Source organism: Oreochromis aureus, linkage group 6 (assembly GCF_013358895.1).
Source record: "Oreochromis aureus strain Israel breed Guangdong linkage group 6, ZZ_aureus, whole genome shotgun sequence".
NCBI lineage: Eukaryota > Metazoa > Chordata > Actinopteri > Cichliformes > Cichlidae > Oreochromis > Oreochromis aureus.
The window spans coordinates 38,700,659-38,713,369 of record NC_052947.1 but is presented as its reverse complement, the minus strand read 5'-3'; the positions used below and the strand labels follow the sequence as shown (position 1 = coordinate 38,713,369).

Genomic DNA, 12,711 nt, shown 5'->3' with positions numbered 1-12,711 from the left:
TGATTCTCGGGGTTTGACCCAACGTCTAAGCAAACCAACTCACCAGGCGAACAGGTTGGCCTGTGGGTGGATGTCTAAAGCCGTTAAGCCTTTCACCGTCTGTAGCACATTGATGGACTCCGGCATCCGTGGCTCAAAGAAGCGCACGTCTCCGTTAACACTGACGGGATATCAGAGTCAGTACAGGCAAGAAAACATTCAAGTTACTGTCTGTGAGTCTGAGCAGGTGAAAGAGGATACCTGACGCTGATGATGTGCCCGTCTGTCTCCTTCTGTAGATGAGCTTTAACCACCCAGGCTCCGTGCTCCCTGTAGGTCATCACACGACTGCAGAAACACAACAAGCGTCAGTTCACTACGCTACAATGAGAGAGTTAAACCAAGTGACATCAAGTCAAAGCAAACCATTTAAAAATATGTCTTTTGGTACATTTAGTGGTATTTTCACCACTAACAGGAGAGCCTCTAGTGTCTGATCATCCATAGGTGCATTGAGGCCAAAAATATCTGCTACTCACTGTGTTTTGATTCACTGACTCACTGCTTTGGGCCAACTGGGTGTGAAAAAGCCCTGAAGAATTAAATGATTGCAGCAGAAGCGAGAATAAAAACACATGTTTTTCACATGAAGGAGCTTTTCTTGAACCCTCATCCAGCGACACTTTAAACGTCGTTACAGTCGTTTCAATTTCTTTCCTTCCTTAATTAGAAGCAAATCAAGTAATGTGACTAAATGACCTGGCTGTACAGTAAAGCTTGGTGCACACTCAGTGGAAGGCTCTCAGCTGACCGCTTAGTTAAAACAGGGTGGTGACTTTCTTCTTGGCTAACCAGTGTGGTATTCAAAAAAACAAAAACTGAAGCTAAATGCTGCCTCTCTACATGTAACGAGGATGACACACCACTGGGTGGCAGAATGGCATCACGATGGGAAAAAAAAAGTCTTACTGATTTCATTTTGTACGACCATCTTCTTGGAGCTGAGCGGCGCTTGAATTACCGAATAAGTAAAGAAACACTTTACAGTCGGAGCACAGATGTGCCAGAACGAGCACCTGATCGGTCTAACGCCGAATTTTAAGGACTCTTTTCTCCAAGCACTGAAAAAAGAAGCTTCTCTATACAAAACCCTGTTTCCTAAGACAGAGTCTCAACTATCGGCTCTGGACTGATCAACATGGGGAGGCAACAGTTGCTGAAAGATGTAACTCCCAGCCTGAGGGGCAACTATTAAATTAGCTTCATTTAAAGATTTATGGGCCACTTCATGTTTTAACTGCCTTGTTTTCCCCCTTAGGGGCTGAAATTAAAATAATGTTTAACCAAGCTGGGGGGGCACAGGGTCCATTAAAGGATGAGGCAACCGCAAAGGGAGATTTACAGCACACTATATACAATAAATATAGATTAGAGAAGTGAATAATGCACGAGTCTGGAGTAGGAGTAAATGCCCACAGAAACTGCCATGTGTGTTCTTCAGTGAAATTAAATAACGTTGAGACAGTAAAATAAAACCGTGCTGAGAAATCATAAATTTGAAAGTGATTTAATGTGATGAGAAAGTGATGATGGGAGGATGGGAGGCTACCATTCATTGGGGCCCATCCTCCGATCAAAGACCCGCACAGACCCGTCACCCAGACCGGCAACGATCAGCGAACGCTGGGAGTCGCAGGAGAGGCTGGTCACACAGCTGTCCGCTCCTGTTGGGATGTCCTGGTGCACGAACACACACACGAACACACACAAATCCTCTTGTTAAGGTCTGTAAAGGTAACGCTCATTTCACATTAAACCTCCTTTAAAATCATCAATCATGTGCTCTGTTGGCTCATTTGAAGCTGGGCCCAGCATCAATATGCAGCCACAGGCGAGACTGGGGCCATTTGTACTTGTATTAAGCCCATCCATCATGACAATGATTAGCACACCGAGGTCCATTAGATGTGTAAAAACAAGGAGAAAAGAAAGAAACCACACTAACAGTACTGGCTCTGCCTCACACTTCCATTACTTTGCCCAAACAGACAGCAGCAGCAGCAGCAGCAGAGAGCTCTGTGAACACATTAAGTTTTAATGCGAAACGCCTCAAAAACAGGCTTGTTTTCATGTTTTAGCACCAACAAAGTAATGTGAGTTGTTCCTGATGAATATTACAGCTTAAATCTAAAATTCCACCAAAATGCTTCCACACAGCGGCCTCATTTGGGAAAAGTTGGAAGCTAGACTCAAAATCCTGCTAAAGGATTACTTTGGATAATTTTGTATTGTCAGTGAATCACGTGAAAAGACCAAAGTGTGATTTTTGGATACACAGAAGAGCTGATATAAAGTGTTTACGTTTATATTACAACGTCTTTGGGCTGCGCTCTGTAGAGGTCGCCACAGCGAATCATCTGCTTCCATCTCACCCTGTGCCAAACATCCAGCTCTGTCACACCAGCCCTCTGCACGTCCTCCTTCACTACATCCCTGAACCTCCTCTGATGTCTCCCTCTTTTCCTTTAATGTTTAGATTTATGACAAATGGCAATAAAAGTCTCATTAAGATTGAAATTCTACTTAGAAAGATGAAACCTGCAAGTCTCAATTTCTCTAAAACTTTCCAGAGACACGAAGGTGATCAATAGCACAGAGCAATAAACTAAATCAGATGAAGATGAAGGTCACGACAATGATTTAGGAACTAGGAGGAGGGCAGCAGGGAGTCACACTTGACTGACACAAACCACAACATTTTCTCCATTTACCTGGACCTTCATTTCTCTGTCAGTGTCCCAGATCCTGACGACTCGGACGTCTCCGGAGGTCATGAGGAACCCCGTCTCCTGCTCCCAGTCCACGACCATACCTGCTCCTGCAAACACAGGACGACACAGCGACACTTACAACAAGCACAAACGGGACTGTGCGCTCAATACGAAGCACACACCAGGATTATTTATTGTTTTCAAACAACAGAAGGTGGCTTTTAATCACAATTACACGAACAGCATAAGAATAATTTGCACACAATCTGCGAGCTGCAGTTTGAATTTGATGTTTTTTTAATTTCATTTAAAAAGGGACCTTTACAAACACTTATAAACACAGCTGCTAAACACACAGAACATGTGCTGATCCCAGTAATACACAGCCCACGCAATCTGTCGGAGGTTTCAGGAGGCTCACGCTGACACATGTACCAAGTCAAATGAAAGATTAGTGCAGCAGGCTCCTGCACCAGTGCGTCACTAATAAATACAACAGAAAGGAACGATCCAAAAATGAGCAAAAACCCTGCTGTCTGCAGAGTGTAAAGGTGCAAAAGAAATGTTTTTGCAGTAAAACTTGGACCATTCATGCAGACTGGAGCATTGTTTAGCATTTTGCACCCTCCCTGTCAGGACGACCACTGGGAGATGCAAACACTGACCCTGGATCTGCGCCTGTCAGCAGATTCCGGCTTTGATGAGTCAAATGGCACTCGAGCGAAAAAGTGAGGAAGGAAGAAGCTGAAGACAGCAGGACTCTTCGTATGCTGGCAGTCACAGCAGGAATCAAGTGAACAGTTCTGCACAAGCTGTGCTGGCTCAGGAACGTCTGCGGAGGGAAGCTAACTGCAGCCGACAGTGCGCTCCACGATGAGCGGCTAGGGTGTGACTGTTTCAGCGACCTTCCTCCACACGGCCACGGGTCAACTGGTCAATTATGGTCTCTAGTTTTGACACTATTTATTTGAACAGTTCAACAAACTGAACAGCAAATAAATGCCTCCTCCTTTTATTTACTGCTCTTAGTCAGTTTGCAATCCTTTAACCCAAGTTTGAATGGGAGCGTGAGGATGAATGGGGTTTGTTCCTCTTACCCCTGCGACGGACTGGAAACATGTACCCGCCGTTTTGCTCTGTGACAGCTGGGATAGGCTCCAGCGACTGAACTGAATCAGCGATTAACAAAACAGATGGACGGGACTGAACGAGACTTTGTGCTAATACTCTAAAATAGTTTTAAGGAAAAACAGGAGGGCTCTCATGAAGGAAAATTATTTTCCTAAACTTTCCAGCAGGCTTAGTAAATATGAACTTTCAACCATTCTATTTTTTGTTCATGTCAGTTTGTTTGCACCCCTATAAAATACACTCACCAACCATTTTATACCTGTTCAACTGCTCATTAACATAAATCTCTAAACAGCCAATCACAAGGTAGCAGCTCAGCGCACTTAGACATGTAGGCACGGTGAAGATTATCTACTAAAATTCAAATGAACGATTAGAGCGGAAAAGAAAGGTGATTTAAATGATTTTGAATGTCACTGAATGGCTGCTGGTCCCAGATGGGCTGGTCTGAGTATTTCAGAAACTGCTGATGTGCTGGGATTTTCCAATAAAACCATCTCTAGGGTTCAAAGAATGGCCAGAAAAAGGGAAGATACCCAGTGAGTGCTCGTTCTCTGGGTGAAAATACCTTGTTGATTCCACAGGAAGATGGCCAGACAGCTTGAAGCTGACAGGAAGTCTACAGTAGAGAGAACCACTGCTGAATGCAGAGCACATCGCACTCTGAAGCAGGTGCCACTCCTGTCAGCTAAGAACAGGAAACTGAGGCTATAGTTCACATGGACTCACCAACACTGAATAGGAGATTAGGGAAATGGTGCCTGGTCTGATGAGTCTCTACTTCTGCTGTCAGGGTCAGAGTTTGGCATAACCACCATGAAAGCGTGGCTCCATCCTGCCTTGCATCAACAGGTCAGGGTGCTGGTGGTGTAAATAATCTCTACTATCTACCTGAGTATTGGTGCTGACCATGTCCATCGCTTTATGACTGCTAATAGCTTCCACAGTCACCAATAGAGGCAGCATGGCGGCACAGTGGTTAGCACTGTTGCCTCACAGCAATAAGGTCCACCATCAGGGCGGGTTCTTTCTGTGTGGAGATTGTATGTTCTCCCTATGTTTGCGTGGGTTCTCTCCAGGTACTCAAGCTTCCTCCCACAGTCCAAAGACATGCAGTTTGTGGGGATAGGTTAATTGGAAACTCTAAATTGCCCACAGGTGGGAGCAAATGGTCGTCTGCGTCTATGTGTTAGCCCTGCGACAGACTGGCGACCTGTCCAGGGTGTACCCTGCCTCTCGCCCCAAGACAGCTGGGATAGGCTCCAGCCCCCCCTGCAACCGTGAAGAGGATAAGCAGCACAGAGTGGATGGATGGAATCACCAATAGAGCAACTTCATGACGTGGTGGAACAGGAGAGCAGGATGTGCGGCTGACGAATCTGGAGCAAGTGCATGACGCTGTCATGTCAACATGAGCCAAAGTCTCTAAAGAAAAGGCAAAAGAGGGTCCAACGGGGTACAGTGAGATGTACCTAATAAAGTGGCTGATGAGTGTAGTTACAAGCCAACTTTGTGTGTATAGTCAGGGTTCAGCACCCCTCCAGGTATAAGCTGACCCCCCTGCTGGTCCTATGCACCAGATGTCTTTATTTGTCTAACGATCCCTCGGCTGCTCCCATTCGCTGCTTTTCACACTGCAGTCTGACCTGCCTTTGAGTAAAGCAGAAACACTAATATTTGCCTTTGGCAAGCAAAATTAATCCAGAATAACCACTAAAATATCCACGTTCATAAAACAACAAACAAACAAAAGCCAAAACTTTCAAAGGTGTTCATTTAGCCATAATTTGAATGTAACAGCAAAGCCACTTAAATGCTACAAACTGTTTACTGTCAAGAATAAGACAGATAAATAATTAAGCAAATGCCTATTGAGACAAGTGCAGAATATTCATAATTTACTGAAATGAACCACTGAAGGCAGCAGTGTAATTTCAGCTTTATCGCTGCACACAGTAATTCTGCCTCTCTCTCTCTTTCTGTCGCACTGAGGAAACCCGGACCAGTAATAACCTTTTTTTTGTGTTGGAGAAAGTGAGCAGGAGCTCGCCGCTTACATGCAGCGTTATCGGCCAATCGGCTGACCGTACAGTGAAAACAGAGAAGTTGCAGCTTCTGGCTGCAGCAAGGCGGATTTAAACTATGACTTAACATGCTTGATAGTGGCTGCACAGTTTTAAAGGGCAAAGCTAGCGGCATGCTATAATAGCAAATGGTAAGCAGAAAGTCACACGATTCTGAGAGTATTAACCTGAGGAGACCTCTGACATCAATCATCTGGATAACAGACTGGAAGCAAATCTTTTCTACCAAACGGCTCAGGATTAATACACGTAACAGGTTTCATGCATATTACACGTGCAAGGCCTTCAAACTCCGTGCAAACAACTAAATTTATGTCTGAGTAGTTTCACAAAATAATCTTCAGCTAACCGGCAGTGACCAGCATTTTAATGGAGCTTTAACCACACGTGCTGCTTGTCTGCATCATTTTGGAGGCTTTTCTGCCTTCAGTGAAAGGAAATGATGGGCGAGACAGACAGGAAATGAGGGGTTACAAAGGTCACCGGGCAAATTAAAGCAAGGAAGGTTATTCTATTAAACTACAATGTGGGTGCACACAAACTACTTGATTCTCTGTACATATACAGTACGTGTCACTGCGTGTTGTGTTAAAAGCTTAAAATCTGTGTGTTTTTCATTTTAATTGACGTAATTTTCAAAGTACATAATGCATCTGTTTTTTTCATTTTAGTTAACAGAATAAATATTCTTAGTTCACTTTGATAACCTTGGCGCAGATGGAGAAATGCATTTCCTACAAGCCAGAGTGCAGACGCTCTAATGGAGGGTTGAATGGTGGAGGAGAAGAAATAATGGGGCAGGTAGCAAAACACACATTAAAAACACACTCCATCTCTCTCCCCCTTTCTGCAGGAGTGCTTTCACCACAGACGTTACAGAAACAGCCTCCTTTTCTATCCTCTTGAAACTCATCACGCCAAGCTTCATTTCCTCCTGTTCCTCCTCCTTTCTCTCTGAGTCACTTCCTCCTCCTGTTTTTACACAATCAATAGGCATCTCCAGCTCACCCACCTATGTCACCACCTTGCTTCATACATTCATCTCATTTTTTTTAACACTGCTTATTTTTATTCTAATTTGCTTCCTTTGCAAAACGAAGTGTAGATGGAAAGAGAAGAAGCTATTTTCTTTGCTCTTCCTAAACCTTGTTGAAGAGTGAACACGTTAATTATTAGAGATCTTTCCCGGCTGATTTCGGATCATTCACGTGTCTCCTTTATCAGTCGTGACTGTGCTTGCGCTGCTGTGTCACAATACCGCTCGACTTCGTTTACACTGTCAGGAAAACCCAAGCCCCGTGCGGCGGCTTCAAATCAAAGCGTGACGTCACCCGGCCCGCTCGGGCGTCACGCTGCCGGTGTGCCTTGGCACATGTTGGGGAATAGCATGTAGGGGAAACCGCTTCACAAGACTGTGCTCTGTCAGTGACACGCTCACAGTCGCGCGCGGGCTTCTCACGCTGTGAAAAGGAGGAGGCGGCATTCCCTTTGAGGCTGACAGACTGGTAATGAGGAAATCTGGGTTACAATGAGAGGAGGGGAGAAGGGAAGATTCCCCAGTGCACTGAAGTGTGTGCAGGAGGAAACGCACATCAGCAAAGTTTCCCAAAGATTTACATACAGCTCATCAACGCCTTCCTCTGTGTGCTCTCACAATAAGAAATTCTTTGGGCCAGTGGTTCCCAAAGTCAGGGGAAGACTGGAGTCAAATAAAATGATGCACAGATCTGCACTTCCTGCAAAGCACTAAAGGACTGCCGGGCAGAACTAAAGCATATAGTGATTCTAAAACAAACGTCATTAATGCTGAAATAGGACTACAAATTAAGCACATGACAAGCAAAATATTAACTTCTGATGGGATGCAGCAGAGCAAGACAACACACTGCTTTCACCCTTTATTAGTTTCATCATTTGTTTTGGTAATGACACAATAAGAAGTTGGTCATCTTTGGCAAACGTTGCTTTTGGGAATGCTTTTCTGCTCCAAACATCCATTTTCTTGACCATATGTTTAGTTCAGGGTGGCGGGGGGCTGGAGCTGATCCCAGCTGTCAAAGAGCAATGAATGAAACAACGTCGAACTCAGGCTGCACTCCTGGCAAGTCAGCTGATTGTAGTGTTTACCACATTACCTCTGGTACTGCCAAATCTCACATGGAATAAGCTATTCGACTTCCTTCAGCCTGCCTATAGCTGCTGAGATTCTGCCAGCTGTGTCACAGCACACCTCCACCCGAGTGCCACCTTTTCACGCTGCGTCTAACTCGATCAGTGTCCTACCTGTTGGCACCGAAGCCTGTTCTGTTTTGTACAAAGGTCTTGCTCCTGCTCTCCCTGCTTACGCTTTTAGGTGCATTCACGTGGAAGGCAGGAAGGTCTCGGACCAGAGTCACAGCCCCAAACCAGAATTATTCCATACAGATCCTGACTGAACTCTGAGTTTGAAATTTTATTTCTTGTCTTTAATCAGGGATCTGAAACACGATCCTCCTTGAACGCTTTTTTTCTGAAGATTTCCTTTCTTAACTGTGTCTATGTGATACAAAAGTCACATTTTCTATGCATCATGCTCTAATGACTTAACTATTTTTAGTTAACTTTCTGGGCAAAGTGACAAAGAGCCCTATGTCTACAAACTTCCCAGATGTTCCACTGACTTGATGACTAAAAGAAGCTGATTAAAAGAAATATGGCTGACTTGTTGCTTCTGTTACATTCTAGAAAAGAAAGAGGATCAAAAGAGATAAAGGAACACTTTTTGAATTAAAATCAATGCTCAAAATAGCAGTGAAGCAGTGTGCAACCCCCATTCACCTCTGCTGGAGCCGATGCTTCAGTCCTAATTAAGATATATTAAGCTTGAGACACTAGAAGAACAATCAGCTGTACGCCTGCTTGCAGTCTTGTTTATCTCTCCATCTCTCTGCCTCTCTATCCAGGTGCTCCTCTCGCTAACTTCTCGCTTCCTCTATCTTTCCCTCGTCAACTCTTCTGTCCCACTTCAAGCAGCTAAATTCTCCCTGACGGCTGTCAAAAAAGTTCACTTTGAGTTCAGAGGGTCACAGATCTGAAACTTTAAACCAAACCTTTCAGTTCTGTCTCTTGCGGACAACACTCAACTGCTCAAAACAGGATATCATCCTGCCTTAGAGGGAACCTTTGTGGGCCTGAGCGGGTCTTAGTTACCCACACAGAAATCAATATGGACATGGAGAATTGAGTTGTGAGAAGGAAGAAGCTGGCAAAGGGAGTGTGGGCAATGTTTCCTCAACTGGAAATCTGACCACATTACAGAGGTGGAGGCATAGATAACTTCGAGGTACAATCTCTCTTTAAATCTGGTATTTCGCCCTCTCTGCTTGAGTCCTCCCCAGTCTAAAACAGCACTGATATTGTTAGCAGATGGCCTTTCCTTGCTGAATCTTCAACTGGGCAAAAAAAGCTAGTTTAACACCACTAACAGCCAGCAGGCTTGTGGTGGATCATCACTGCTCCGGCACCAGTTTGCTGAGAAAATCCCCAATTTGTGATATTTATCTATTCCTTTGCATAAATATCTTTGATTCACTCCCATCTTTCCTCTCCGGAGAAGACGCCTTCCTCTGCCTTCTTATTCTGCACCATTATCTCCAGTGATGGCCTAACTATCCCACACACTGCAGCTCATTAAAACCGGCGCTGAGGCCTTCCTGCTTCTTCTCTCCCTCAGCGTTTTCAATCTCCTCACTTTATCCTGTTTGCTTTGAAAAGGTCTTCCAGGATTCTGGTAATAAACCTCCAAGATTACTGGGAACTTACCCAGCACGCGCGTGCCTCTGATAGACAATGATGTCATGATACGGGAGCGTTCTGACAGGCAGGGAGACTTCCCCACTTTGGCATTTGGTTAACCTTTCAAAGAGCTCTGACCTGCTTGGCTGACACAGACCTCCTGAAATGAGCTCTAAGCGGCCGACATTATCACCTGTTGACCTGGTTATTGGGGAGAGGAGACTACTCACGCCATTTTAAATAACTTAAGGAAATGGGTTCTGCTCCAGGATTGCTGCTGGAGGTCTCACAGGCAGGAATACAACGGCAACATAAATGAATCATTTTACACTGATAATCAATGTGATACTTTGAATATAATAAATACGAGTCAATTTTGCAAGTTTTCTGATGCCTTTAGCCAAAGTGTGAGGGTGGTTCAGACATCGCTAATCTTCCTGATTCACCTCCCAGTGGCTGCTTTTCTAAACTCCACCAACCAATCAGCTGTAGAAGATGATCTAGTTCACTTTGACTGCCACAGCAGCCTTGGCAGGAGGCCAATATAAACACTGGCTTTACATCAAAAAAATAATAATTTACATATTTTAGGAATTTTATATCAAACATCAAACTAAAAACTCGCTGAAAAGCCTTCAGCTAATCCAAAATGCTGCAGCAAGAGTCCTGACAGGGACTAGAAAGAGAGAGCATATTTCTCCTGTTTTGGCTTCCCTTCATTGGCTTCCTGTTAAATCCAGAATTGAATTCAAAATCCTGCTCCTCACATACAAGGTCTTAAATAATCAGGCCCCATCTTATCTTAATGACCTTGTAGTACCATATCACCCTATTAGAGCACTTAAACTCTCGCTCTGCAGGCCTACTTGTTGTTCCTAGAGTATTTAAAAGTAGAATGGGAGGCAGAGCCTTCAGTTTTCAGGCCCCTCTTCTGTGGAACCAGCTTCCAGTTTGGATTCGGGAGACAGACACTATCTCTACTTTCAAAAAACTTTCCTTTTGCTAAAGCATATAGTTAGGGCTGGACCAGGTGACCCTGAATCCTCCCTTAGTTATGCTGCAATAGACGTAGGCTGCCGGGGATTCCCATGATGCATTGAGTTTTCCTTCCAGTCACCTTTCTCACTCACTATGTGCTAATAGACCTCTCTGCATGAATCATATCTGTTATTAACCTCTGTCTCTCTTCCACAGCATGTCTTTCATCCTGTTTTCCTTCTTTCACCCCAACCGGTCGCAGCAGATGGCCCCGCCCCTCCCTGAGCCTGGTTCTGCGGAGGTTTCTTCCTGTTAAAGGGAGTTTTCCTTCCCACTGTCGCCAAAGTGCTTGCTCATAGGGGGTCATATGATTGTTGGGTTTTCTCTGTATTTATTATTGTGCTATCTACTGTACAATATAAAGCGCCTTGAGGCGACTTTTGTTGTGATTTGGCGCTATATAAATAAAATTGAATTGAATTGAATTGAATTGAACATTTTTAGAATACTGCAGTGACAATAATCTATTTAGGTTTTTATTATGTAGTTCTTTACAGAGAAAATCTGTGATGTGCGTTTATGTAAAAGCTGCAGACAAAAAACCCTGCAGCCTTTTGTATCACTGCAACTCCACACAAGGTTCTGGAGGCCTGATGTTAACAAGGTCCCAGGCAGCAAGGCTGAATGTAAAGCAGGACACAAAGCGTGTCTCCATAAAACCAAAGAAGAGAGGTCTGCCCTACTTCTGCTCATGCACAAGAAGGGGGACAAAGAGAAAGACGATTAATGAGGAGAAAAAAGAAACTTAAACCTAATGGCATTAAAAGGAATAAAAATAAAACTAAGGACATAAAGCTGAGTTGTAACATATTGAAATTATGTGGATCAGAACTTAATTAGATCGGCTCTCAGTCTAATCTGCAGAGATGTGACGTTTGTGCGCTTCATTCCCTTTAACCCCAGAACAAATACTGATTAGAAATATCTGGTTTGCTCTCTCTGTGCTTCCTTCCAGCCTTAAATAAACACTAGCATGACCTCATTTTCAAGTCATCTCCAACTTTTCTTTCCTTATTTTCTCTCCATCTATCCTGTCTTCCAATCTTCTCCTCTGCCATCCACCTACTTATCCACCCCTTTTAACCCCTGTCTGACCTTCCCTCTTAAGAATTCTCCCATTTTTACCTAGAAACCTTATCCCTCTTGTTTTCTGCACAAAGCTCTACCTCCAGCGACAGCCTCTGCATACTAATGCAGCTGCAGAAGCTGCAGGAATAACTTCTCAGAGCCAGTTGCCAGCCGCAGTCCTGTAATTCCACTGTTTCCTCTGAAGTTTAACAGGCTGAACCCTCCAGTGAGACAGACACAGTCCCAATTAAACACCGACACCCATGGGACCAGATTAAATTTGTGTGTGTGCATGTTTTTTTTTTTTTAAAATAAATGAAAGAAGCTGTTTGAGGTGACGATGAAGAGTGACTGGAGAGTATGCAGCTATGTGAAAGTATTATTTTACATGCCGAGTTAATCAAATACCCATTTGCAAATGTGCCTGCAACTGAGTGTTCGGTACAAGGATCCCATAATTTCACAGCTGAATAACTAGCCAAGTCAAAGCGGTGTGTGCGTGTGGCTGAAGTTATGATGCATGGGTTTAAGGGTGATCTTTTTTGCAGTTCCTCACAATCTAAAGAAGCCAAACAATATTTCCACAGAGACTTTTTGGGTTTACAGTTTCAATATGATCACAACTAATGTGTCTCCTGTAGTGTGTAAACACTTTGAGGATGTTTGCATATATCCCAGAAAACCATTCCAGTGTATTCAGAGAGTGTTACGTTACTATAAATGAAGCTTACTGCTAACAAAGAACCAACAGGTCTAAAGCTAATCAGCCATTTTTCACTGATTGTTGCCTTGGTCATGGAGATTTAGCTCAATTCTTTAGCTAATATCATTTAGACATGAAGTTCATATGGTCACATGACATTTAC

At 43.9% G+C, this 12,711-nt stretch overlaps 1 protein-coding gene across 6 annotated transcripts in view; it reads right to left on the bottom strand.

Moving 5' to 3' along the window:
• rptor (regulatory associated protein of MTOR, complex 1) overlaps window positions 1–12,711 on the bottom strand; it is a 198,722-nt gene that overhangs the window by 4,072 nt on the left and 181,939 nt on the right. For all 6 annotated transcript variants that reach the window (XM_039613380.1, XM_031754181.2, XM_031754182.2 and 3 more), the window contains 4 exons: window positions 2,751–2,857; window positions 1,589–1,716; window positions 241–327; window positions 44–160 (listed from right to left, as the gene is read on the bottom strand). In XM_039613380.1, the coding sequence (XP_039469314.1) occupies window positions 44–160; window positions 241–327; window positions 1,589–1,716; window positions 2,751–2,857 (439 nt within the window). The remainder of the gene's footprint in view (window positions 1–43; window positions 161–240; window positions 328–1,588; window positions 1,717–2,750; window positions 2,858–12,711) is intronic.